Genomic DNA, 27,070 nt, shown 5'->3' with positions numbered 1-27,070 from the left:
GCCTTCATTTTAGCTTCAGAAGAACATGTGCAGAATACTGAATTGATTAGAAGAAATAAGAACTGTCTGCATAGAACTTACTCTTTCCTTACACAGGAGAATCAAGCAGATGTTTGTATGTGAGTACCTCCAGAGGTGAAACTCGATCCCCCAGATGTAATGAGCATAGACATTACAATCAGTTCTAACTGTATCTTCATGCTGTGCTGAATAAGCCTGAGTCAGGATGTAAACCACTTTCTCTTTTTCTCTTCAGATGAATCCATTAATTTTGTCAACAAGCCCAAAACGACTCCAGAAATATCAGTCAGTCCTTCTGAAGACCTGGAGCTGGTGTGTGAGGTGTCAGCTGCAAGTGAAGCTGTCGTATGGAAGAAAGATCAAACAGAGGTGAAGCAGGACCAGAGGACAACCATCATCTCCCAGGGGACGCAGCGCAAGCTCATGGTCAAAAATGTGACCCTGAAAGACCAAGGGAGCTACAGCTGTGAAACAAAAGATGACAAAGCAACATTCCAAGTGAAAGTCAGAGGTGAGAAAATGCTTGGAATCCCAGAGATAAAGGAACGATTCATTTGGTATGTCTTGCATTTGGAGGATCAACTGACAGCCTCTCTGGTGCAAAACATTTTGGCTATAGGACTTTCTTTGTCATCTAGTGTCATAGCAACACTTTTCTACATGTGCTTTTCCATCCAGGAATGAATTACTGCAACAAACCATAGGCAAGGAGGGTAACTTGTGCAGCTCTTGTAGTCAGCTGGTGTCTGCAGGGTTACAGTGCAAGCGCACACCGGGCATGCAAGGAGTGAGAAAAGGGGAGGTGTTTGAAGAGATCTGGTTACAAAATTTGAAGGACACAATGAGGTGGAAAATGCCAATAATCAGACTGATAAATGGCCTGGGTTGCAAAGGCCCACAGTGCTCATCCAGTTCCAACCCCCTTCTTCCCATGTGCAGGGTTGCCAAGCAGCAGCCCAGGCTGCCCAGAACCACATCCAGCCTGGCCTTGAATGCCTGCAGGGATGGAGCATCCACAGTCTCCTTGGGCAACCTGTTCTAGAGGGCCGTTCCCTTCTGATTTACTGGAAATGTAGAGAGATATGAGAAGAAAAAAAGAGAAGGGAGGAGGTTCAGCAGTGCATGCAGGTGTTCTAAATCTCATGTCCAAATCTGCTATCAGACTGCGAAATGTTTAGCTTTGTGATATGATGTAATATGATATGAAATGATATGATATGATATGATATGATATGCCTATCATTTCCCAAGGCAAAATAGAAGGGAAGGTATTTTCCTTTCTTAATGAGGCATCACGATGCTCCCTGTGAAGGGCAAGTATAGTGAAAACAGGGAACTGGAGTAAGCTCTGCCACAGACTACAGCAAAACGGTGTGACTGTTGTGATGTCCCTGCAGAGAAAGAAGACGTGTTTACAAACAAGGACAAGGTAGACAAGGAGGTGAAGGCTGCACCAACAGAAAATGCCACGCTGAGCTGCGAGGTGGCCCAGAAGAAGACGGAGGTGAAGTGGTACAAGGAGGGGAAACTGATCACCTGGAGCAAGAAGTTCAAGGTGGAGTCAGAGGGCAAACAGCGTCGGCTGGTGGTGAGCCAGGTGGAGAAGAAAGATGCAGGGGAGTACAGCTGCGAGGCTGCTGGCCAGAAACTCACCTTCAAGATTCATGTCACAGGTAAGACAGGTGTTGTCTGAAATACAGCAGAGAACAGTCAAGTAAAATCTAGTTTCTATTATACAGTGATCCAGTTGCAGTAGTCTGTGCTGAGGATTTTTCCGTATACTTGATTGCCTGGGTTTGTAGAAAGTATTTGGTTTTAGTATGGCACAAAGACCTGTTTCAGTCTGTCTGTAGAATAATAATTACTGATATATGTACAATGGAAGCAATATTCAAGATATTATTCAAATCTCTCCTGTGCCTGAGATCCCAAACTGTAATTCTTGTTCACGGAAACATTTGACTAAGATAAGTATGTGCAGTGAGGCTGGAGTGCATGTTGTACGTGCAGCCTTTCATGGCAGGAGAAGCAGGAACTTCTCCTAGTAGTACACTGCCTTTTTACTATGCCTTTATGTTGGAGGCTGCATCTGGATAGGTGAGTCTGCTACTCACAGTAAGAGACTTGGTAGAGCTGACTATTCCCAGAGCTCAAAGTAAAATAGATATCTGCAAATCACACACAAAGAAGAAAGGACTGCGTTGGTGAGCATATTTCCTTTGTGCCTTTGACAGTCACAGTTGTGGCAATGGTAGAGGCCATGAGGAGTCTGTTCAGGAAGCCAGGAGTACTGTTCTGGGTCATGAAAAGGCAGCCAGTGGTTTGACTATCACATGTTTATGTGTTTTGATGTTTCACAGTGGGTCTTAAGTAAAAGGAACTCAGGTTTTGGTTGCCTGCAGGACAGATGTTCTTTTGGGTTCAATATGTTTGCATAGTGACTTGCAACCATGGGACTGGTGTTCAAGGACCCTCTTGGTTCCTTCAGTTCCTAGGTTCTTTCTTGCCTAGATTTGACACTTAGTTTCAACAGAAGAGCTGATATTCTCTGGTGAAGGCTATTAGTTTGGGCACAAGTGGTAACCTAAACCTGTTCCAACCTGTATATAAAGACCTGCAAGATGCTCACATGTCAGTCCCTCAGTCAATACTTTTTCTTTTCTTCCTTCAGAGCCAAAACCTGTGTTTATAAACCAGGAGCAGGTGCAGAAAGAGGTGAGTGCTGCCCTGACAGCAAGTGCCTGCCTCAGCTGTGAAGTAGCACAGGATCCAACTGGAGTAAAATGGTACAAGGATGGAAGACTGCTTGCCTCCTCCAGAAAGTTCAGAATGGAATCTGTGGGCAAAACACGGCGTCTGGTTGTGGAGCAGCTGGAGAAGAATGATGCTGGAGAATACATCTGCGAGGCTGCTGGCCAGAAGATGACCTTCAAGTTGGAAACAACTGGTGAGATGGGAATTTTTTTATTCCTTCTTTGCATCTTTGTAGATGCAAGGAGGATCTCCTCTACAGGCAGGAGATGTGAGTGTGAGTTATGGTGATCACTTACTGCGAGTCATAAAATCTGATGCTTCCAATAAAATCATGGACTCTGTTGGCTCTTTGAAGGTGCTCAAACTTAAAGGAGCTCATACACTTAGGGACACATCTTTTATGTGCTGCTAAGTGGTTTCTTCTTCTCCATCATCTCACAGGGTGGTGAAATTTGTTACGCGTCTCAACCACGTGGCTTCTGAAGAAGGCAAAGAGGCTGTGTTCAAGTGCACTGTTTCTCCTAGTGATGCTGTGGTCCCCTGGTTCAGGAATGGCGTCAAGATTGAAGCCAGTAAGAAACTCGTGATCTCACAGTAGGACACCAACCACAGCCTCACCATCACCGATCTGACACTGGAAGATGCAGCTGAAATCTCTGCCAGTGCTGAGGGCGTAGAAAGCACAGCCAATCTCAGAGTCCGAGGTAAGGGGCTGTAATGCCCCATTGATAGGCTGTCACTGGTGCTGTGGTTTGTGGGTTTCACATGTTGCCTTTCCTCTGATTATGGTGACGATATGGAATTTTGCTTCCTTAAATAGGGTTCCCCTGAATGCACTGGGACTGGAACCACTGTTTATATTCTTTCTAAAAAAACTGTTTGGTGGATTCACTGTGTTCTTACTGTTATTTTTTCTCACTGATCAGAGGCCTCAGTCTCATTCAAGAAGAAACTGGAGCCTAAAACTGTTGAAGAGAGAGAGACACAGTGACCCTGGAGGTAGAGCTGACCAAGCCTGCAGAAGTCAAGTGGATGAGGAACAGCATTGTATTGAAGGCCAGTGAAAAAACAGAGATCAAAGCTGAGGGAACAAAGTATATCTTGATAGTTAAGGACATCTCCTTTGCAGACAGGGACTTTTACTGCTGCGAGAGTCCTGACGACAAGAGCCAAGCCAAGATCAATATGGAAAGCAAGTGGAATGATTGCAAGGTCTGTAAAGACACTGGATGTGATTTGAACTTGGTTTCAGGTCTTCTCTATGATCACAGTGGCTACTGCCAGCCCTACTTGCCATGGGGGCAGGGAGACACAGCCCTGGGCTTGGACACCATTGTAATGCTTGAAAGAAGGTGAAAGAGAGGGCAGTCTTACCACTAACCCTCTTTATAATCTTTATAAGCAGTCAGAGCTAAAAGAAAAAATAAAAATAAAAACACAAGAGTGCATCTATCTATGGATGCTTTCCTTTCAAGTAAGCTAACGGTGTCTCAGCTGTAGCCCTGTACTTCTGTCCTATTTCCTGCATCCTTTTGTCATGTTTGCTACGGAATGGACAAGGACAGAATTGAAGGTCTATCTGATTTTTGTCTACAAAGCCCCTGCCACCAATTGCTGCTGTGTAGGTCATCAACAGGTACTGAAAGGCTTGATAGCAGGCTTTGAGTACATAAAAGGCTCTTAGAAAGTGGAAGCAAACAATCTGTTCTCTGTGCAGAAATAATAGACCTAAATTGCAATGATAAAGATGCAAGTTATACAACAAAAAAGCTTTTTAATGGTTGGATGACTGGATAAGTCATTTGGAGGGGCTTTGAAGCCTTCACTGTGGGTTTCAGGAAAGGTTAGTGAAATATCTGGGGCACAAAGAGCTGAGCATGTCCTGGAGCAATGGAGAAGGGCTGGATGATTTTTGCGGGTATTTTCAGCCATAGAATTTTGTGTTCTGGTGGTGTCAGTACATTCTTTCGTGCAACATGGACGGGTTGGTTTGTTGCATTGGTTCAGACTTTTGTACTAGGAGCTCAGCAGTGGTTAAAGCTCACACTTCTGCAAAGTAAACAAGCTCCTGCAATTCGTCTCTACTCTGTTTTAGCTGTGGATTAGCTTGACAGTTCCCTTCCATAAGCTTTATGGTTCCCTTCTGTAAGTCTACTTACACAGACTGAGTTGCTTAACTTGAAGTCTTGCTCCAGGATTTTGAGCATATTATTAGCAAAAATATCACAAATAATTTCACCAACATTTCTCCCCACCTATATGTAGCTTTCTTTTTTTTCACTGGAAGGGTTTACACTGGCAGATATGGTGGGCATGTAGAAACAACCCCATTAATTCTGACAAAGCTCTGATTTCTCTGACTGGCCTTTGTTTTGTGATTCAGCGTGCATGCCCTGTAGCTAAAGCCTGGATGTCTTCCCCAACACCTTCAGTCTCCCATCCTTACTTAAGTTACTTCATTGCAAATCTCTCTGCTAGTCCAAGAGAGTTTTTATTTTACCCCTTTTGTGAGGCAGCAGCTGGATGGGAAGGGTGAGATGAGTGAAGACTAGGTTGGTTGGGTGGCTTTTTTTTTCTCAAACGTCCCTTCCAACCTAAACCTTTGTCTGATTCCTTTGATGATTCTATTTCTCAGCTGCTTGTGTGAGATCTCCAACCTGTCCCCGTTGTCTTTCAGTGCGGCAGATGAAGCTGGTGAAAGGTCTGCAGCCCCTGGAATTCCCTGAGAAGGGAACTGTCACCTTTTCGGTGGAGGTGTCCCATGAGGATGTGGAAGGGACTTGGCAGAAGGACGGCGTGCGGCTGAAGCCTGCACCAAATATCACGATGGGTGTCCAGGGGAAGAAACATTCCTTGACACTTTCTTCTCTGAGCCTTGAAGATGCAGGACTCATTTCCTTTAAAGCAGAAGGCATGAATTCATCGGGGAGGCTCACTGTGACAGGTATTGGTTGGTGCAAGGTGTGCTTATCTGCTCCTGTCCCAGATTACTTGAACAGCAGAACCAGCTTTCCTTCCAGCTGCAAAGAATGTTTTGCACTGGGCCATTGCCACCAGAGTATCCCTGAAATATCAAGAGGATTGTTGTAACATTGTTGTCCCTAGCACAAGTAATGATAATGTGCTCAAAACAATAGGTTTTTTTGTTGTTAATGACAAGTTCTAGTAAGCATGGAGAGTAGGCACTGCCTTTCATTATTCCTTATGCCAGATGCCCCTAGAGACCTCATTCCCAACTAAATCCACATCCTTCTTTCTCCTTCTCAGAACTGCCTGTGAAAATCAGCAAACCATTGGCAGACATTAGCGTCACTCAGAAGGACAAGGTCACATTTGAGTGTGAGCTGTCCAGGCCCAACGTGGACATCAAGTGGTTCAAGGTATGGCATGTAATGGTATTTTCCTTTCTGACTTCTCTGGAAATGAATGAGAGCCTTTAATTTCACTTCCAAGGGATGCGAGTCTGAGCTTTTGCTTGATAGCTTTTGCACTGCTCTCTTTTCTTTATGCTCTTTTGCTTGCCCAGATCAGCACTCTTTGTTATTATGTCCTGAGTTCATTTATCAAGTTGAAATGAAAGTTTGTTTTGTGTTTCTTGTGAACTCCTGAGGTCTTGCTGCACAAAATATTGTTGGTTGGAGTACAGTACATTGCTGAGCTTCAACTCTAACACAGAAATTCTCAGCCAGGATTTTGTAGCCTTGTTGTGAACTGGGTTTTAGGGTGAAATCTGAGTTTTCTTTGCACCTGACAGTGTGAGAATTTGCTCTGGCACTTTGTGTACCTCCGCGGTGCTCAGCTGTTCCTTCCCTTACTTGGGGATAACGTCATTTATTCAAGGTGATGTCCAAACGGGCTTGTTGACAGTTTTCCACAGTGCTTTAAGCTGTCATAGGTCAGCCAGAATTTATGCATGTTCTATAGCCATTCCTACATGTTGAAAACACTGCACTGTGCTTAAGCTTCAGCATATGTTCCAGTAAGCACAGTTCCATTAATTCTAGGGAAGCGGGTGAATTAAGCATAGATCTGAAGGCTGCCTATGCTCAGTGCAGAGATGGAAGGACTAATGGAGATCTGACTTGGTATTTTCCCTTCTAGGAATGGAAGGCGCTGCGTCAAAGTAAAAAAGTGGGCATTTCTTCCCAGGGAAATAAGAGAAGCCTCATTTTTCACAAGTGTGAATATGAAGATCAGGGAACATACTCGTGCAAAGCAGACGAAGACAAGACGTCAGTTACCCTAAAGATTCATGGTATATTTAACTGAAAGAGCAAATAAATCCTCTTGTGGTGTTTTGTACCACAGGAAGAAATGCTTCATGGGCAGTTTGGGCATTTCTTGGTTAGTCATTTTGGATACCTTTCTCTTTTTTCTTTATGCTTATGACAGATTTTCCCTCCGTGTGTTGCACTAGTTAAACCCCAGTTTGTAGCTCATCACGGGGCTCTGATGTATCAGACTGGTTACTGAACACACGGGTCTGCTGTGCCCTGGTAGATGCCACCTTCCAAAGGGACGTCTGAAAGGATGCTTTTTTCTGATTTCCTACTAGATGCTGTCCTCATGTGGCCACTTGGGTTCAGTGTTAGCATGAACATGAACATCTGTCCTGTCCCATGAGTTTGGTGAACTCTCATTTTCTCTCTCAGACTGCAGCCAGGTTGGGTTGCTGTTTCAGTACTGGCTGTTTTATGCAGGAACTCTGCTCCTGAGGTTAATCCAAGTTGTATCCAAGCCCTTCAGAAGGAAAGGGAAACAGTAGCACAGAAATATGGTCTGATTCTGACATAAGTAAGTGCAGACCTGGAGAGTTAAAAGGGATTGTGTGATGTTCAAGGGATTTTGAAGAAAAGATGTCCCCTAAGTAAGATTTGTTGCTGACATTCCCCATACATTGTGGGCACACAAGCTAAGGAGAGACTAGTGATGAGCATGCAGAGAAGCCAATGGTTCAGACAGGTTTGTAGTGACACGACATTGTAGAGTTCTGTCTAGTTCTCCTTGGCATAGTTTGGAAAATAAAGATGAGGTGATTGGTGGTAACCAATATGGCTTCATCAAGGTCAAGCCATGCCTGACAAACTTGGTGGCCTTTCATGATGGAGTAACAGCATCAGTGGATAATGGGAGAGCAACTGACATCATCTACTTGGACTTGTGCAGAGCATTTGATCCCGTCCTGCATGACATCCTGGTCACCAAAGTGGAGAAAAATGGTTTTGATGGATGGACCAGTTGCAGGATAGGGAACTGTCTGGATGGTCACACTCAGAGAGTTGCAGTCAATAGCTGAGTGTCCAGGTGGAGGGTGGTGTTGTTACCAGTGTTCTTTAACATTTTTGTAGGCAACATGGCCAGTGGAATCAAATGCAGCCTCAGCAAGTTTGCAGATGACGCCAAGCTGAGCGGTGCTGTTGATGTGCTAGAGGGAAGGGATGCTACCCAGAGGGACCTGGACAGGCTGGAGAGGTGGGCCCTTGGCAGCCTCATGAACTTGAGTGTGGCCAAGTACAAGGCCCTGCACCTGGGTCAGGGCAATGCCAAGCACAGGTACAGGCTTAGAGGAGAATGATTTGAGAGAAGCCTTGACCCTGAGGAGAAGAGTTGGTCTGGAGGGAGGTGTCCCTGCCTATAGCAGTGGGATTGGAACTAAATGACCTTAAAGATTCATTCAATTCTATTGTTTTTCTACCCTTAATTTTGCTTGAAAGGTTTTAGAATAAATGAGATTCTGGTTTCCATGAAAACTGTTTGCAGGGAGCTCCATTGTAGCTAGTAAGTCTATGTTTAAGTTCAAGGGCAATAATGCATTTACTGTGTTGAAGACAGAAATGACGCAGGAATGGATGATGGTTTAGAATAAAACAAAATCCTACTTATTTTCTATGCAAATATGTGTAAGGAAAAGATGCTTGACTCATTTCTGGAAATACTCTGTTTCACAGCTGGAGATATCAAGATTGTTAAACCACTGGAAGATGTGGAAGTGAATGAATATGGGAGTGCATCTTTTGTCTGTGAGATTTCACACGATGAGGTTCAGAGCCAGTGGTACAAAGATGACAACAAGCGGAAGGCTGATGACAACATCAGAATGCAACAAGATGGTAGGGTGTAAGAGGGGGATCTTTCTCCTGAGTGGGTGGTGGGTTGGAGATCAAGCAGAAAGGACATCTGAAATGAAGTGAAGAGGGTTCAGAAGGGAGTTCCCCTTTTGTTTTGGGACTGAGGTTAGGGTGGAACAAGTGACATGGTGGGAAGCTTAGTGTGGGAAGTGTGATGCTATCCCACCATCCCACACTGCCAGGAGCAGGTAGGAAATGAATGCAGTTCTTTCCAAAGTGGGGGTGAACAGGGCAGTCAGTTCACCTCTCCAAAGAGGTTTTGTCTGACAGTGAGTGTGATCCTTCTGTATCAGGTACTTTGAAGGTGACGGCGGCCGCATTTGTTTAGTCCTTGTAGAAGCCATGTTTAGATTCCGCTTTGGTGGGGATGTGGATGTAAGGGAATGGGTGGTTTAATTGACATGAGAGAACAGGTACTGATGCTGTGAAACCAGATGGATGATGCTCAGCCTGGCCATGTGCCTCAGAGCTCTTTGCTCAAGGAAGCCAAGTGTAGTTGTGGGTTTGCTCTCAAGAGCACAGTTTGGTAGGAATGAGTTGGCGGTTGGACTAGATGACCTTATTGGTCTTTTCCAGCCTTAGTGACTCTGTGGTTCTCTGCTTCAGGAAAGACCTGCTCTCTGACTTACACACGTGTCCAAGTCAAGGATGCAGCAGAATTAAAATCTGTATCAGAAAAGGCAGAATCTCGTGCCCATCTTACAGTTAAAGGTAATTGTGCTTCTGATGACGATTTTGCTTAAATTACCTTATGTTATAAACCAGCTAACATCCTTTGCTCGAATGTCAAGGAAGTTAAACACCACCAGGACCTTTCACAGAAATAAAAACTCCTACCTACCTGCCTTTCTGCCCACAAAATATCCAGCTTGTCTTTTGGGATTTACTTTTGCTAAGTAAAACAGATTATTTTCCTAGGAAGTTGATTTTCTACCTTTAGACTTCAGATTTGTGTTTGAACGTTGAGGGATAAAAAATATAGCTTGACTTCTTCTTCACTTTCTCTTGCTGTTCGAAAAGAGCACAGTTTTTTTTTTTTGTTTGTTTGTTTTTTTAAAATACAATGTTAGGGTATATATATGATGTTAAGTGTGATAAAGAAAAGGGAGACATTTGAGTTAGCACAGTGCTCAAGAGTTCAGTCCCCAGCTTTGCCACTGTTATAATTATAAGGGCAAGAACATCCTAGAAGATGAATTTCTACTAAGTTGAGTCATTACATTTGAGCTACAGAGACCTTTACTAGGTGAAAACTTGTTTTTACGAGCTAAGTTGCTGTATTTAATCAAAGTAATTATGAATGTCCGTGTTTCACTGATGCTCTATTCCATCTTGTAATGTGAGGAGTTTGATATCGGGATGGGAAGGTCATGGTTTGATTTGGATGTTGGACTGGGAATCAGAAGATCTGGGCTCTCTTCAGGTTGTCAGTCTTACTGTCTGACTTCATAACAACATTCCTTTCTATTCTTTGTTTAATGATGTTTTAAGGCATTTTGAGCTGATAGGTGTAGTGTTCATGTGCAGTAATGCTGACGTGAGTAAGTAGGGTGATAATGTAAGGGTTTTTTACATTCCTTCTAAATCTCTGCTTTCTCTTGTTCCATCCTTCTTAAAGAGCAATCCATTAGTCTAGTAAAGGAGCTGTGTGATGAAGATGTGACTGAGCTTGAAGAAGCCAAATTTGAATGCGAGATATCCATTCCTTCTGTGAAACCTCCCAAGTGGTGTCTACGTGGGGAAGTCTTACAGGCTGGCAGAAACTTGATTATGCAGCAAGAAGGCACCATCCACCGGCTGACCATACCGAAAACCACCACTGATATGACAGGCACCATTCAGTTCTCAATTGGCAAATCCAAATCCACAGCCAATCTGCTCGTCAGAGGTAACATATCCTGGCTTGGTTTACATCATGAAGATGGAGAATTAATTAATGTCCAGTCTTCCTTCACTGGGGTCTTTGAAATATTGTGTGTGTGTCTGGAGGGTCTGCTCCATTTCCAGTTCAAAGTCGTTGGACACTAAATGAGACAGCTGCATCTCAGTAAAAGATCTGCTTGTATATTTGTAATGTGCTTACTATTCAGATCTACAGAGCTGAGGTTTTGTCCTTAGCTATAGCAAAGAAGTCAAATCAGGTGAAATTAATTGTATTTCTGAACTAGACAAGTTGAAGTTTGGTAGCACCTAAATTTGATGCAGTTTGTCATTGTCATTGATTTCATCTGAAAGAAACTTCCAGGCTTTTTATCTGCTGTTGTCCCCAGCGTAAGAGTCTCCATTCACATCCTAAAGTACTTGTTATATTTTCAACTCACTCTTACTTGAATAAAAGCCTCAACTGGGAGCAATTTAATAAGCACAGAACAAGAGCTGGACCTTGCATTTGGTAGATAATATACAGTATTACTTTACAGAAATGTAGTCAATGGCATTCCCTATAGACAATCATTTGTTTTATCTTTAGAGTGGTTCAAAGAACCATTGTGAACATGACATTAATTGGAATGGAATAGACGCAAGACACTTTCCTCTTCTTCCAATTGTCCTCATCCTTTCTTCTGAATGGTTCCTGAATGGCAACCTCCTTTACACCAACAATTACAATGACATCAAGAATGTTGGCAATTGCTGCACACTGACAATGAAGCAGGTTAAGCCTGAGGATGCTGGCACAGTGACAGTGAAGTCAGACAAGGTGTCAGAAAGCGCGTGCCTGAAGGTGATAGGTGGGTCTGATCACAGCCCTCCTGGATGTAAGAGATGCTAAGGAGCTCCAGTTCATTCTATTGTGCAGCAATCCTGCTTCTAAAGCTCACCTCTCTGGGGTGACAAATCATCAGGGGCTTTCTTCCAGTGGAAGGTTCCATTGCAGCAGATATCAACGAAGGAGGATGGTTTTGGTGTCCTGCCAAAGCATTCCATTGCTTTTTATCATCATTTTACTTAACACAAGGAGAGTTACAAGAGCAATTTCTTTTACTGCTTCAGTAACATGCAGTGTCAGTTCTGTTGTCTCCAAGGATTTATGACTGCAGGGAGAGATCATTCAGAGTGTGTGTTTTGCCTCTGGAATGACTAATGACCAGGCTGTGAGCAACCCGATCTAGCTGTGAATGTCCCTGTTTATTGCAGGGGAGCTGGGCTAGATGGCCTTTAAGGGTCTGTTCCAATTCTAAGGATACTTTGATTCTAATCTGCTCTCCCCAGCAATTAAGCTCTTTTACTCTATGCACTCAGAGTTTGAAGTTTTTCCTCTTTCTCCTTTCTTTTGCATTTGGTGGATGTTTTTTTTCCCAGTATAAACACCTGATGTGTGAAATAGAAGATAGATAAAGGGAGTCAATAAAACAGGAAAATCAAAAGTGTTTAGCAGCTTATCCTCTTAATACTGAGCTCTGCTGTATGAGCTCTGCTCCATGTGAGGGCGATGCCAGCTCTCCAGCTTTAGAAGAGCTGCATCCCAATTACTTCATATGCTATCAGTCCCACCCATGGCAATGCAGGCTGTCCCTCCTGTTCCCTGTATTCTCTTACTGATTAGTTCAGAATTCCATAAAGCATATTCAGTCAACAGACATGAAACCGCTTTAGGTTCTACATTGGTGTCGTCAGTACTGGTAAAGATTTATTGATCCCTCTTTAAAAATCTGAAAGCAACTGGAAATGTCTCAACTTTTGTATCACGTTGTTCTGTTTTGCCTGTTTAATTGCAGAGAAGCCTGCTGTCTTCATGAAGTGTTTGAATGATGTTTTTTATGAGGAGCGGGGTGCGACTAAATTGGAATGCGAAGTCTCTAAAGAGAAGGTCAAACCAATGTGGAAAAAGGACGGTGTTGTGCTCACTTCTGGCAACAAGTATGAGCTGGTACAGTCTGGGAAGACCCTATGTCCCCTTATCCATGACCTCGAGAAGTCAGATGCAGGATTCTATACCCGTGATATTGGCACAGATGTTGCCAAGTCAAAGGTCGGCGTTCAGGGTAAGTACTGTGGAAAGTAAAGGAGTGCTGAAAGCACATTCAGTGTGGTCACTATGTCTTACACCTATTCCCCGATGAGCTTTAATAGTTTCTACAATAGAACTGTATTTCTGCAATTTAGCACAGTGATGTCTGCAGAATTCCCATTGCTTTTGATGTAAATGTATCTCCTTTTGCCATGAAAATCACCAAACACATCAAGAATGTCCTGGAAATGTTTCCTTTCTAAACATCCCTAAAATGGAGAAATGGTTTGAACACCAGTAGGGGTAGGATGGTAACAAATGAGCTAATAGAAACATTTAATTTCTTGTCATAGGCAAAACCCTTTTTCTCACGCAGCATCCTAGAGTTGTCCTCTCTGTTAGGTTTTTCCCTCTGTAGCTCATTGAATCTTCATTGTGCTCCATGGACTGAGCTGCTCTCCTTGTAGTTCTTCCAGAGCAAAGCCAAGAGATTCACGTCTCTTTTTTTTTATAGCTTTCTGGTAATTCTGAGTGGAGAATGTCTTAGAGAATACATCAGTGAGGAACGCAGCCATGATCTGCAAATCCTGAGTTAAAACACCAGTACTGCTACTCACATCAATCACAAATGCCTTTTCTCCATATAAACCTCATACTAACCCATCTCTTATCTTCCAGAGCTGAATATTGGCATTACCAAATGGCTGAAAAACACTGAAATCCCGGAGGGAGAAGATTGCACTTTTGAATGCATTCTGTCCCATGAAAGCATTGATGAGTTCATGTGGACACTGAATGGAAGCAGAGTGGAAAGTGGTGGACGATTTAAAGCTTTTAACGTGGGTTGGTAAGAGACTCTCCTTATCAAAAGTGTGACTCCTACTGACGCTGGGGAAGTCGATTTTACTGCCCGTGGTCTAACCTCCAAAGCCTCTCTGTCTGTGAAAGGTAATGAGATGGGAGAGATTCTTAGGTCTGATTCCTTCAGCTGTCTTCTGATAAGATTGTCGTGAGAGCTAACTCATAATATGGTTAAAGTGAATAGCAACCTTCTACTTGAACCTTGAAGCACTGAGAATTTCTCTTAAAAATAAGTAAGAGGAGGAACCATTTTACACAAATGTGAGAACTACCCAAAACACTGGGGTAGTGTTGGAAATGGGCATCTCACTACACCTTGTTCCATTACCAGTAATTCAGGAATGATCTGTTGAGGGAACGGTGGGAGCAAATATCCTCTAAGTATAAGCTGAAGGGATGGCCTTCACATCATCTAGCTGTACAACAAATTCCTATCTAGAACATGTGCATCTGAGAGCATCATCTGAGGCTCCCAGGGTGATCAGTGGAGAGAAGGAAGAGGCAGTTTTCAGACATGGTTCATCATCCTCAATGGGGTAGATTTAAGAGAGAATTAATGGTGCCTGGAATTCTATTGTCTGTACTTTGCAGATTACTGCTGGCTGTAGGATGGCCTCTGTTGCAAGTGCCTCTCTAACTTATCTCCAGCATGTAGATGCGTGTATTTTGAGAGAGGCATCCTACCCTAAGTGTATGTTACTCAAAAAGCATGTTTTCTTTCAGAAAAACCTACTGAGGTAACAAAACAGCTGGAGGATAAGACAGCAGTAGCAGCTGTGAGCTGTCGAAACCTGATGTGAACATGATGTGGTACAAGGATGGCAAAGCAATCAGAAATAGCCAGAAGTACGACTTGCAGCAGGAGGGAACTGGGGCCATTCTGATCATCCATGACTCTACTGCCAAGGATAGCTGGGAGTACACCTGTGAGACAGAGGACTCTGAAACAAAAGCCAGGGTCACTGTGCAAGGTGAGTTGAAAAGCACACTGGGGATAGCATGTAGAGAAGTCGAGGTAAATATCTGCAGCCTGTGGGTGGTGTTTTTCTCTTCTGTTTCCTTGAGCGGGATCAATTCTTAGTTTTCAGAAAATATGATGGATTAAAATCTTTTCCTTAAAATAATCTGGAAACTGAATGATTCTCCAGTGTGATGTGGATCTGGGCAGCCTGGTCTGGTGGTTGGTGGCCCCTTGGCAGGGGGTTTGAAACTAGATGATCTTTGAGGTCCTTTTCAACCCAGGTCACTCTATGATTCTGTGATCATTCTATGAATCTATGATCTTGGGTCTAATTGAGCCAAGAAAAGATGGCAATCTGAATTAGTCTGTATTGAATATGTGTAATCAAAACTATATGCAGTTGATCAGATGAGATCCTACCAGCGCATGTATAATGGTATGAAACTTTCCAGATATCTTCTGGAATGATCAAGCCTATGTAAATGGTTGGACTCTGTGGTCTTCTTGGACTCTTTTCATCTCTATGTGATGTTCTAGAAGTGAGGGCAAAGGAGATTCAGGACACCTCTGTATGCTTGGGACTTGTTGTGGTAACAAATCCCTTTGTCCTACACCCTCATTCCCCTTTTTTCCTTCCAGAAAATGCTAATTATTAAGGAACTTTCAGATCTGCAAATTGAAGAACGTGGAACTGCAGTTTTTACATGTCAGAGCGAGAAAGGCTCATCCTCTGTCATATGGAGGAAAGGCATTGCTGAGCTCAGGCCTGGCAGGAAATACGAGATGGCACAGAAAGGACGAGACCTGCAGCTGACCATAAGAAATCTGGAGAAAAGTGACAGTGACGTGTACACCTGTGACATTGGTGATGCCCAGTCCAGAGCCAAGCTGGTTGTACAAGGTATGTGTGAGAGCCATGTGACTGCGCATCCTGTTTCTCCACTACCAAGACATTATCCTGGTAGAATTTGTACATTTATGGCAGGTCTTTGGGGCTGCAGCTGTCTGGCCTGAATAGCGGTTCACGAGCCATGCACAGAGCGAGCAGCATGGAAAGGGAAAGAACTACCAGCTAGAGCAGTGCCATTGAGAAGTTTATGTATCATTTAAAAACCAAAAATGCTGATGTACGGTGAGGCTGGTGACCCAGAAATCAGTGTGAACTTTCTATCTCTGACCTTTCTGAGTTAAAAATAGTTCTCTAAAGTTCTAGGCAAAAATTCCCTGATGCTGCATTCTGGGTAGTTGTCACGGTTTAAACAAAAATCTACCTGTGTCCGTGACAGGGGGGGCTGCAGGCAAGCGAGGTGCTAGAAGGAGCTGAACCTCTGTCCCAACTACTTCAGAAGCAGCCCGAACCCCCTCATACACGGCTAAGATCTCCTTCTCAGTTGGAGTGTAGCGCTCCTCAGACCCTTTATATGCTCGACTCCAAAATCCCAGGGGTCGGCCTTGGGTCTCTCCTGAGGCTCTTTGCCACAAACTCCAAGTGGGACCTTTCTCTCCAGCAGCAGTGTAGAGCATGTTCTTTACATCCTGTCCCATCCGTACTGGCCCCAAGGCCACGGTACGGGCTATCTCTTGTTTTATCTGCTCAAAAGCCTGCTGCTGCTCAGGACCCCATGAGAAATTATTCTTCTTCCGTGTTACCTGATAGAGGGGGCTCACTATGTGGCTGTAGTTTGGGACATGCATTCTCCAAAAGCCCACTACTCCCAGAAAAGATTGGGTCTCTGTCTTGTTGGTGGGTGGAGACATAGCAGTGATTTTGTCAATCACATCTGCTGGGATGTGTCGATGCCCATCTTGCCGTTTTACACCTAAGAACTGGATTTCCTGGGCAGGCCCCTTCACCTTGCTGCGCTTAATGGCAAAACCAGCTTGCAAAAGAATTTGGATTACCTGTTTTACTTTCTTGAGAACCTCTGCTGCTGTATGGCTCCACACGACAATATCATCAATATACTGCAAGTGTTCAGGAACATTACCCTGTTCCAAGACAGCTTGGATCAACCAATGGAAATGGTTGGGCTGCGCTTCCACCCTTGAGGTAAACGGTTCTAGGTATACTGAACAGCTCTCCAGGTAAAAGCAAACTGTGGCCTACATTTTGCAGCCAATGGGATGGAAAATTAGGCATTAGCAATGTCAATGGTGGCATACCACCTAGCTTCTTTTGACTCCAGTTCATACTGGAGTTCTATCATATCTGGTACAGCAGCACTCAGTGGAGGTGTGACTTCATTCAGGCCACGGTAATCCAGTGTCAGCCTCCATTCTTCACTGGCTTTACGCACTGGCCATATGGGGCTGTTAAAAGGTGAGTGAGTTTTGCTAATCATTCCCTGATTCTCTAATTGGCCATAGCTTGTGAATGGGGAGCAATGAGTCCCTATTGGTGCAGTACTGCCATCTGTGAACCACTTTGGTGGCAATTGGTACCACTTGGTCTTTTACCTGGAGCAACCCCACAGCAGAAGAATCATCTGACAGACCAGGTAAAGCTGACAGCTGCTTAACACCGTTTGTGTAAACAGGATCTATCCCAAAGACCCATTGATACCCCTTGGGATCCTTAAAATATCCCCATCCTAAGGTAATCGATACCCAAAATACATGGAGCCTCTGGACCAGTCACAATAGGGTATTTTTGCCAGTTTTTACCAGTGAGGCTTATTTTGGCCTCCAACATAGTCAATTCTTGGGAACCCCCAGTCACTCCATGGATATCTATTGGTTGTGTCCCTTGGTGACTTGAGGGCATTAAGGTGCATTGTGCAGCAGTGTCCACAAGGCTTTATATTTCTGTGATTGTGATGTGCCAGGCCACCTAATCCGCACAGTCCAGTATACTCTATTGTCCCTTTCCCTGCCCTGGCTGGGGTCAGGGCCACTCTATTTCACTCGTGCCTGAAGTGCAGAAGTGGATGAATTACACCACTTCTTCATATCCTCCCCATGATTACACAGGAAATACAACAAAACAACACGCATGGTCTTATTAGTAGTCATAGTCATTTGCTTGAATACAAGGACGTCTCTTTTTTATGGTTGAGATTTTCGATGATATGGGTCGGGAGGAACTCAGGTTGTTTAGCTTTCTCAATTGGCGATCGTGGGAATCCTGGTCTCCATCATCTGGTACCACCGTGGAATCATCTACATCAGGCACAAGTGAAAGAATTACAATGCAAAACAGCCACCAAGGTGAACACTTCCAAAAGGGGGAAAGTTCCAGTTGCTGCAAGCCACCGAGATAACCAGTAAAGGGGCTGGGAACCAAGGACAGATCTTTTGTGTCACTCACCCACCTGTGCCACCTACAATGAAGTAGATGTCATTTTGCTGGAGTCCATCAATACCATGTCCATCATTTCCCAAAAGCGAAAGAATATGGAAGTAACCACCTGCAGAAAAATGAGCAATTTCATTGCCTATTTCTGATGGTGTCAATGAGTTCAGAGGTCACACTTAATTGCCGGTGCCTGTTTCCATTCTGACAAAGGCTGTAGTTGCAGCTGACTTCCCGAGGCTGCCATACGTGGTGGTGACGCAGCCTTGAGGTGTGCGTTTGCATGACTCCCACCTTTCCTTTCTGTGTCTTGCAGGTCAGCTGGTGCTGGAAGCGGCTGGTATCTGAGTAGGAATGAAGGTGAGTGCAGGAGCAGCTGCTGAGGGGAGGAAGGAAGTCCATGCTAATGAGCTCTGAAGCATCTGCGGGTCCAGTACCAGAGGAGGCAGCAGTGATGCTGGAGGGCACGTGGTGAGTGCGTGGATATGGTGGCACAAACGTGTGCGTGTGCTGAGGAGTTGGGTTGCACACAGGTGCACACAAAGGGGTGTTTGTGGAAGATGTAGGCATGTACGTGTAACCAGGAATGGTTTGCACATGTCTGTGAATGGAATGGAGGGCACACAATGGGGTGCGTGCATGGGGGTGTGCAAAGCAGGCAGGGTGGCACACGGGTGTGCGTGTGCACATGGATAGGGGATGGCTGGGGTTGCAGGTTGACCTGTGCTGAGGTGAGTGGGGGCTCACGGTGTTGCTCAGTGGTAGATTTGTTCACACTGAGTGCTAACAGGAAACTCGCACACCCTTTTTGTTTCAGCTGTGCCAGCGCTGTGATCCCTTGCTGCTGGGATGGGGTGTTGGAAGGATGGTGTGCGTGCTGAGCTCCCATCTCTTGCTGGAATCAAGTGTAGAGCAAAAGGGATGTTTGGGCCAGGTGACTGCAAGAAGGCTGGCTGCTTTGGATGGTGGCAGCTGATGGAAACAGGTGCTCTGGGGACCGTTCAGCTTTTAACAGAAGTCAGGGGTCATGCAGCAAGAGCGACTAGGTTCTCAAATGGCTTCAGACGTGCACACCGAGTACGTCTGCCCTGCCGTGCCATCTCTGCTTCCTTTATGCAGGCATTGTTATGACCACGTGTTGGGCCTGTTTGCTTGTAGAAGGAGGAATGTTAGGTGCAGTTCTCACTGAGAACTTCTGCTAGGATTTCTGTGTAATTTGAATCATGAGTGTTAGCACAGTGAGTTGAAGGAGGGCCCCGGAAGCAAATTTGGTGCTCTTGAAGCACTGTGAGATGAGAAGGTGGGAGGTAACACGTGCTGGCAGGTGTGGAAACAACTTTGGGATTGAGGTGTGGAGGAAAGGGAAGGGAAGGGAAAACGGAAAGGGAAAGGGAAAGGAAAAGGAAAAGGAAAAGTGATGACAAAGCAGATGGCAAAGAGCTTCCTGGGGAGGCTTGGTGCTTGCTTGGGGTTGGATCTGATCAACTTCTTGTTTGCTGGTGTCCATCTGGTGTTTGTGGAGTAGTTTTCATCCCAGGGTCTGTCTGGTAGGACTGGGGCTTGGGCCAGGCCAGGGCGAATCCAGTGTGCTTTGCTCTCGTTCTTAGTGCTTGTTTTTGCTCAGGAGGGCAGGTGGCAATCCTCACGGAGCAAGGCCTGCAAATGGGGTTTGTGGAGGAAGGTCCTGCAGGCCTGTGTGTTTCTTTATCATGTAAGGAACAGAGTCATTGTGCAGCTTGTGAATGAATTGAGTCACGCCTGCTGATTGGTGCTGTTCTCTACAGGGTGCTGCAATGGAAATGGACACTTGTGGTCCGCTGTCCAGCCCCCTCCCGTGTTGGATTTTCTGGGCTTTGGGACACGTCTTCCAGATGCACTTTGTGTTATTTCTGATGTGTTGACCTGTTGAGCTCCAGCCCCAAATGAGGATTCAAGTACTACCACAGCAGTCCATTGGGACTGTAGTATTTCTTTCTAAACAGAATTCGTGTGCACCCTTGTCTTTCGTCTGCACAAAGGATCTTGTAATCATCTCTGTCTGTGTTTCTTTTAGACCCAGAGATGGAGCAGAGAGGAACACAGACTTGGGTGGATCTTCATTCAGGAGCAGGGACACGTCATGCTCATCTGAGGTGTCTGGCTGACAGCAAGAGCAGAGAGGTAAGTTTCATAGGGTCGCGTGCCCATTTTATTTTATTTTTCATTCATGATGCATAGAGGCGTTCCCCAGACAAAGTGAGCATTTCTCAACTGGACTTTCTAGAAATGAGCTAGGCAGTGAAAATGGGTTTGAAGCATTCCTAAGAGCCCCGCAAGAGAATGCTGAGAGTTAATCTGGCACCCTCCTTTGGAAACGTCCGTTGTCTGTCAGCTCTTCAGCTGTGCCCTAACACCTCCCATTGCGCTGCCACACCAGGATAGAATTCCAAGCCCACACTGAGTCCTGGAATGTTGTGGTGCCGTGTTGGAATCAGATGTGACCACGTGGTCTTGGCTCCCCGCCTTGTGGGGGGTCATGGTGGACCAGGCTGTTGGCCGTTGGTGATGTCATAAGCGTCTGGAATGAGGGGAGGAGCGGTGCGTTCTGTGTTCCTTTGTGGGTGAGCTAGTGGTCGGAGTGGTTGGTTGTCTTGTTGTTCGTGTGCCTTTAGTGCTGTTAGTTAGTTAGTTCTGTTTGTTAGTTAGTTCTGTTTGTTAGTTAGTTCTGTTTGTTTGTTAGTTAGTGACTTTAGTTAGTTAGTGACATTAGTTAGTTAGTGACTTTAGTTAGTTAGTTCCGTTAGTTAGTTAGTGCCTTTAGTTAGTCCCTTTAGTGTTTTTTTCTTCACACCATCGTGCGCAGCAGCTTGTAGGTAAGCTGAGCTGGTGTGGGATGGATGGGTGGGCAGTGAGGTGTTGAGAACTGCTGGCTGTTTGAGCTCACAGCACCGTATTGCTTCCTCTTGACCATCAGACGTAATTTTCCCCTGGTACACACGCTCCAAAGGGGGTATCAGTAAAGTTGGCACCTGTCCCGTGCTTCTTCCATTGTCTTTGCTCAGTAGTGGAAGCATTGTAAAGTTGCTGGGCGGACAGGCATCACGTAGCCTGAGACTCAGCATGTCTTGCAGCAAGTGGATGGGACGGTTGTGCTGTTTGTTTTATTCCATGACTGTCTTAGCCCTGCTCACTGACCTGCTCTTTCTCTCTCCTCTCCTCACCCTCCGCCAACTGCCTTGGTGTAGCTTTTGCTCTCATTCCATCTCAGCAAAGCGACAAGGAACTGCTGCAGATAGCTTGAGGTGATCTCATTGCCAGGTACGTGCCACATTTTGTCCCCGCACATCGTTTTGCTGCAGGGTATGCGAGGGTAGTTCTGACGAATTGTACCCATACTGTGCTGTGTGAATAGAGAAAACAGAAATGTGTTTCCGTTCTGTTCCAGCACGTCACAGCTGCTGTGATGGACGTCGCGTGCATGGCCGGGGAGGAGAGTGGGGCTCCCCAGGACAGAAGATCTCCAGCGGAGCCCTACCAAGTGACCGAGGTCATCCCTCTGCATGCTGGTGAGTGAGGGTCTAAAGCGGGGTGGGCAGGGCTGGGGCAGCGAGTGCCCCCTGCTCCACACCAGGACCCCTTGTCACGGGCAGACTTTGCCATGGGAGCGAGCCCAGGGCCGGAGAGGGCAGAGCTCCTTCTGCTCCTGCCTGCCTTTGGCCCCTCTATAGCACTGCTCTCTCTCCTTGCTCAGATGCTGAATTGCTGCCTCTATCTGATGTGGAACAGGAGGCAGCGGATTTCATCCAAGCCAACAGCATCAGCAAGGAAATGGTAAGAGCAGCCATCTCCATCGTGGCTATACCTGCATCTCCAGACGGTCCCTCTGGCTCTGCCTTCAGGCTGCAGGAGGGCTGATGGCTGGGCAGAGCTGCTGCTGTCCTGCAGCTGTCCTGTGCTGCTCCAAACCCCGCAACGCCTGGTCCCCCTGGCCATGGTTGTCCCCACTCACTCTCCTCAGTCTCTGTGTGCTTGCCAGGATCTGGTGCAGAAGCTGCGGTTCCTCAACAGCATTTGCATACTGTGCAGCACCGCTGGACAGGAGGGCCTCACACTGAGCCATGATATCTTCTGCTTGCTGAAAAATCAGTGCAAGAAGATTGAGGTGAGGGGACATGGCACCCAGGTAGCTGCACCCTGTGAGAAGGACAGGACAGGGGGAGAGGGAGGCAGGCAAATGATGCACAGACACCCAAGTGCCCCAGATGGGACTCCAGGTGCTGCTGAGAGCTCAGCAGTGGAGGTGGACAGCAGCACCAGTGTGCCAGTGTTTGTCAAGGGCCACTGGGGCGACTCAGGCCCTAGCGGCCGGTGGCAGGTTTGCTGTTGCTGGGTGCTGGCAGCTGCCAGGTGCCATCCTGATTGTGCTTTGCAGGTTCTGTTGTGTGAGGAGCCCATGGAGCAGCTGAGCACCGGCCTGAGATACTGCTGCATGAACACCATTGCTGCCTTGAGGTACCTGCCCAGCCTCTGCTTTTGCCAGCACAACACCGGGCACCATCCTGGTGGCCCTGACGCAGCTCCCCGCTAAGTCTTGGCCCTCGCCCCAAAGCTGGTGACATCAGGACTGTCCTCTGACCCAGAGCAGCCCCGTGGGGGAGGAGGCACCTCCTGGCAGGGCTCCCCATCCCTCTCAGGGAGCCTTGCCCAGGGGAGGACCTGTTCCACCCCTGCCTCAGCACCCAGGCACCTCTCCTAGCATCAGTGTCTCTCTAATTGCAGCACTGTGAATGCAGTTACGGAGGAAGAAATACTCCATCTCTTCAAGGTGTGCTGCAGCATCGTCTTCTATCTTCCTCCAGCCAGGGCCTTGAACATTTCCCTCTACAGTCAGGTATGTACTGGGCAATCTACTGTTGACCCCATGCCTCTGGGCTGCCGCTTGCATTACTTGTGTCCAGAGATCTATCAAGATGTTTGTGGGATGAATTGGCAGCCTTGCTTGCCCTCACCCCTCTCACTCTTGCCTTAGGCTTGGCAAACAGCCTGTGTTGTAGCCTGCTCTGAGTGCAGCAGCCTTGCAGGGTGCCCCTGTGCACAGATCTGTGGGTATCCTTCCTTGGCAGCCAGAGCGGTTCACAGCAGTCTCCTTGGTATGAAAGGGAACCCTGAAAGACTTCCACAACCCACTGTTCTCTTTACAGACCCTGGAAGCTATGGACGACATGCTGCAGACTGTACTAGATGTCTGTCCCATTGCCACTGTCAAGAGTCGGCTGCAGGGAATCTTGGAGGTCTGTCTATTGTGAAGTTCTGCCCCCAGAGCTCCCTTCTAGTAGTTTATCCCACTCCATGGAAACGGCACTGGCAGCAGCTGGAGCCGGCAAGGGACCCTGGCGGCAGTAGCCCCATGATGGGCTTGGCTTAAGCTCAGGGGAAGCCTGGATGGATGCTGTGATTCCAGCCAGGAGCTCAGCAGACCTGCTTCTCCTGCAGTGGGCATCAGCAGCTCCCAGGCTAACCAGCAGCTCCTCTCCTCACAGGTGCTGCTGCCTTTCAGCATCTCCAAGACACAGGCTGTGTGTGAGAGGGCTTTGGGGCGCATCTGGAAGCTTAGTGGCTTCATGACCAGCAGTTTCTGGCAGCAGGTAAGGAGACATGAAAATTGTGTACCTGTGAGAAAAGCTGCGGCTCAGGTGTGAACCCTCAGAATGCTTTTGACATGAAGGGAGGGTCTTTATCCTTCCTTTGGCCTGTGCTCATCCTGCTCCAGATGCTATTCTCTCATTCTGTTTAACATGCCTTCCCTCCTTTTTTCCTTCTTACTGCAGCCCCTTGGAAAAAATCTTGCCCCTTCTCAGAGGACAGACATTGCCCTTGTAACCCTGGAGAAGATCATTGGGGACTATGGTTTTGATGAGAAGAAGTGGGCTGAGACTATGCTGGATGTGCTTCGGAGAAACCCTGGCACCTGGCTGATGGATGTAAGCAGAGTGAGGCGACCCTGCCTGCCACAGCTCTTGGGAACTGAAGCCATTTGAAGGCAGCAAAGAGCTGTGGGAAGGGCAGTAATAACACAGCCTGGGAGGCAAATGGCTGCAGTCCAGTGGCAGCAGCAGTCTCCCTGTGTTCTCACAACAGGTGCCAGAGATTCTGGGATTCATCCACGCCAACCTGAAGATCCAGAGCACATCAGTCCAGCAGATCCTGCTCTCAGTGCTCGATGTGCTGACCTTCCAGTTTCCCAGGGATGTGCTGAGGAGTGTGTTGACCGACCTCCCACAGAATGACAGGTATCAGCCCAGACAGCCCCACACGTTTGTTCCATGTGAAGAGCAGGGCTCAGAAATGGTCTGGGTGCCAGAGCCAAGGAAAGCTGCAGGACATCCCGAGGAGCAGGCCCTCCATCCCACTGTGCTTTCCAGTGCTGGTGGGCTGCTCAGGGCTGCAGCAGCCAATACCAACCATGGCAGCCCAGAGTCCCCCATCAGGCTCCTGCCTGAGCCGTGGTGCTGTGGCTAAGGCAGCCCTGCTGACACAGCATTGCTCTCTGTTTATAGCACTACCCTGGACATACTGAAGAGTGTGCTGACCCTGCTGGAAGCATCCAAGCGGATCTGGGATGAGCTCAGCAGTGTTCTACAGGACCAACAGCTGTGTGAGATATTGAGCATCAGCACAGAGGAGTTGGGCCTCCTTCGCTTGACTGTGAGTTACTGGACAATGCACTGTGCTCTCCTACAGAGCACTGGTAGCTCAGGCTGGGCTGTGTCTCCCTAGTGCCCTGCCTTGAGCTGCCAAAGCAGCCAGGAGCTGCAGGGTGCAGGATGTCCTGCTGCCTCTGCCTGCCTCTCACTGCTGTGTTGGTTTCAGGCGATGCCTCCCACTGAAGAGCTGTTGAAGGAGCTGTGTAAGCCAGCACTGCTCCAGAAGCTTCTGAATGTGGAAAGCCTGCCAGTGCTCTGGCTGGTGCTCAGACGTCTCGTGCTGCTGTCGGATAGACCTGAGATGGTGAGCAGGACCTTGTCAAACGAAGGCCTCATGTTGACAGCCTGGCGCTGGGGCAATAGGCAACACTGTCCCTTGGCATCTGTCCTCCTGATGGAAAGGAAATTGTGTGTTTTGTACAGGCAATTGAAATCCGGGCCCTGCTTCCAGGCGTCATGGAGAACCTGCTGTTTGCCAACACAGCCATTACTGTGAAGGTGCTGAATATCTTCAGGAATGCAATGCACCATCTGGGGAAGAGGCACGCCAGTCCGTTTGCTCTGGAGCTGGCTGAGAAGATCCTGCCTCTTTTTAATCACGTAAGTCTGTTGTGGGAGGCTGAGCTCTGCGGGTGGGTGCTTGACAGGAGCGTCTTCTCCTTTCTTTCCTTCTCTGGGCTCTCAGGAATGAGATGTCTTGTGGGCTCTGTAGCACTGCTGGCCGTGTCCCTGCTAGTGCAGCTTGGTTGTTCTTGGTGATGTCAGGCCCCTGTGCTGGGGCTCAGCCTACACTCATGCTCACCATGGGCAGTGAGAGTGTGCTGCTGAGGTCTGACGTCCTCCTGTTCTCCCTCAGGCGTCATCTGAAGTGCGAGAAGGTTCCATCCGCCTCTTCAGGGATGTGATGGACGCTGTGCTGTGGTCTCAGAAGGGAAGCATGAAGAAGACCGTGCGCAGGGCCCTGCTCCCTCTGCTCTTTCACATGAGTGACGAGACCCCGAGCGTAGCACAGGTACGAATTTCAGAGCTGAGCAGTGTGCAGGCAGTGGTGTGCTGACAGCTGAGCAGTGATGTGCAATTGAGAGCAAGTTGAACAAGCATTCAGTCACTGGGAAGTGTGTCTGTGTGTGTGGTGCCATGTCCCTGCATCTGTTGTTCTGCAGGCATCTGGGGAAGCCCTTGTGTCCTGTGCAAAGTTCCTGAAGTGGAAGGAGCTCAAGCAGCAGGTCCGGCAGAAGAACACAGTGGGGATCATGAAGTGTTTGGTGAGGACAATCTCACAGCCCCCACCTTTTTGCTGGGGGAAAGGGGATGCTGGAGGAGGGGTTGCAGCAGCAGCTGTGGCTGCTCTGCAAGCCCCATGCTCTTGTTCTCTTCTTCAGCTGCAGCAGGACAGAAAGGGAGTGGAAGGCCACCTGCAGCAGAGCCTGCCATACCTGGAGGATTCTCAGGCCTCCTTGCGATGCGAGGCTGTCAGATTCATTGGTGAGCCCAACCCCTGCGTCCCTCTTTGGGCCCTGCCCTGGCAGGAAGGCACAGCCCTGAAGCCCCCAGGTACAGCCTGCCCATGCCGGTAGCCACAGTGGGTGCCTTGCTCAGGTCCCCCCTCGGGTGCCGTCCCTGCCTGCAGCATGGAAGGGGAAGCAGCTGGGCTGGCGGGGTTGGGGTCTGAGCTTCTGGCAGCATGTTGGGGAGTGGGTGTCTGACAGAGCTCTTTCCCTAGGGCTGATTGGGAAGCACGCCAGGGAGCAGAGTGAGGAGATGCTGAATGAACTCTGCAGTGGTGAGTGAGGGCAGTGCTGTGTGTGTTGGGGCTGGGGGCAGAGCTGGGCAGCATGCAGCTGTGCTTTGCCCTGCTGCAAGGAAATGCTGCAGGGGCAGAGGAGCATTCATGGCAGTCCTGAGCAGTGTCTTCCACTGACCCGTCAGTCTCCCGTACTCTTCCTGGCCAGGAAAAGCAAGGAGTGGGGCTGGCAAGGCCCAGAGGGGAAGCTGGTGGCTCTCTGTAGACTGGGGGTCCCATCTCTGCTCTGTTTCCTTCTGTTGCAGCCCTTCAGCCTTTGGAAGATGACCCCCATCTGACAGTCCGTTCTGTGGCATCTGAGACCATCCAGAAGCTGAGACACCAAAGGCAGAAGGCGGCACCAGCACGGAGAAGGCTCCCAGCACTTTTCCGCTGGTCCTGCATAGCCTTCTGAGGGATAATTCTTGTTCATTAACGTTGGATCCTTCAGTTTTCATGTCTCTTACCATCTCTCTTCCAGAAGATCTTGCGAAGAAAGGCTTTTCCTGTGAGGATGAAACACGGATAGGAAATGTTACATCTAGTTTTGCTGTGGGAGTTCACCTCTGTGTGTGACACATTCATTCTTCTGACAGCTGCTAACACTCAGTTTATTAATAAAAATCATTCCTTTA

The 27,070-nt window shown here is 47.3% G+C and overlaps 3 protein-coding genes across 7 annotated transcripts in view; all 3 read left to right on the top strand.

The window, feature by feature from the left end:
• LOC146753343 (obscurin-like protein 1) overlaps nt 1-4,418 on the top strand; it is a 9,163-nt gene extending 4,745 nt beyond the window's left edge. Inside the window, exons 3-8 of the mRNA XM_085529342.1 lie at nt 257-532; nt 1,419-1,694; nt 2,634-2,652; nt 3,217-3,369; nt 3,750-3,987; nt 4,401-4,418. Coding sequence (XP_085385468.1) covers nt 257-532; nt 1,419-1,694; nt 2,634-2,652; nt 3,217-3,369; nt 3,750-3,987; nt 4,401-4,418 — 980 coding nt within the window. The remainder of the gene's footprint in view (nt 1-256; nt 533-1,418; nt 1,695-2,633; nt 2,653-3,216; nt 3,370-3,749; nt 3,988-4,400) is intronic.
• On the top strand, nt 2,683-13,803 carry LOC146753342 (obscurin-like). 2 transcript variants are annotated; one of them, XM_085530447.1, is made up of 12 exons: nt 2,683-2,968; nt 3,217-3,479; nt 3,702-3,831; nt 3,905-3,987; nt 5,453-5,719; nt 6,043-6,155; nt 6,877-7,030; nt 8,724-8,885; nt 9,510-9,614; nt 10,522-10,791; nt 12,623-12,889; nt 13,534-13,803. In XM_085530447.1, exons 5-12 carry the CDS (start codon nt 5,461-5,463, stop codon nt 13,704-13,706), a joined length of 1,503 nt encoding a protein of 500 aa, XP_085386573.1. In that variant the 5' UTR covers nt 2,683-2,968; nt 3,217-3,479; nt 3,702-3,831; nt 3,905-3,987; nt 5,453-5,460; the 3' UTR covers nt 13,707-13,803. The 2 variants fall into 2 exon arrangements, with proteins under 2 accessions (XP_085386573.1, XP_085386572.1); XM_085530446.1 differs by having other exon boundaries at nt 3,702-3,987.
• Nucleotides 13,714-27,070, top strand: LOC107306709 (uncharacterized). Of its 4 annotated transcripts, XM_085530442.1 has the most exons (23): nt 13,714-13,803; nt 14,440-14,687; nt 15,317-15,578; nt 18,286-18,440; nt 20,023-20,129; nt 21,194-21,266; nt 21,394-21,514; nt 21,700-21,779; nt 21,985-22,110; nt 22,381-22,460; nt 22,728-22,839; nt 23,150-23,239; nt 23,489-23,593; nt 23,777-23,929; nt 24,087-24,238; nt 24,506-24,653; nt 24,819-24,956; nt 25,076-25,252; nt 25,509-25,664; nt 25,816-25,917; nt 26,035-26,137; nt 26,376-26,435; nt 26,702-27,070. In XM_085530442.1, exons 7-23 carry the CDS (start codon nt 21,412-21,414, stop codon nt 26,848-26,850), a joined length of 2,034 nt encoding a protein of 677 aa, XP_085386568.1. In that variant the 5' UTR covers nt 13,714-13,803; nt 14,440-14,687; nt 15,317-15,578; nt 18,286-18,440; nt 20,023-20,129; nt 21,194-21,266; nt 21,394-21,411; the 3' UTR covers nt 26,851-27,070. The 4 variants fall into 4 exon arrangements, with proteins under 4 accessions (XP_085386568.1, XP_085386569.1, XP_085386570.1 ...); XM_085530443.1 differs by lacking the exon at nt 18,286-18,440; XM_085530444.1 differs by lacking the exons at nt 13,714-13,803; nt 14,440-14,687; nt 15,317-15,578 and having other exon boundaries at nt 16,376-18,440.

This window comes from Coturnix japonica, chromosome Z (assembly GCF_054131305.1).
Source record: "Coturnix japonica strain WE chromosome Z, WE-NBRP24, whole genome shotgun sequence".
NCBI classification, from domain to species: Eukaryota; Metazoa; Chordata; class Aves; order Galliformes; family Phasianidae; genus Coturnix; species Coturnix japonica.
The sequence above is the reverse complement of the archived record's forward strand: the minus strand, read 5'-3'. Positions and strand labels throughout refer to the sequence as shown.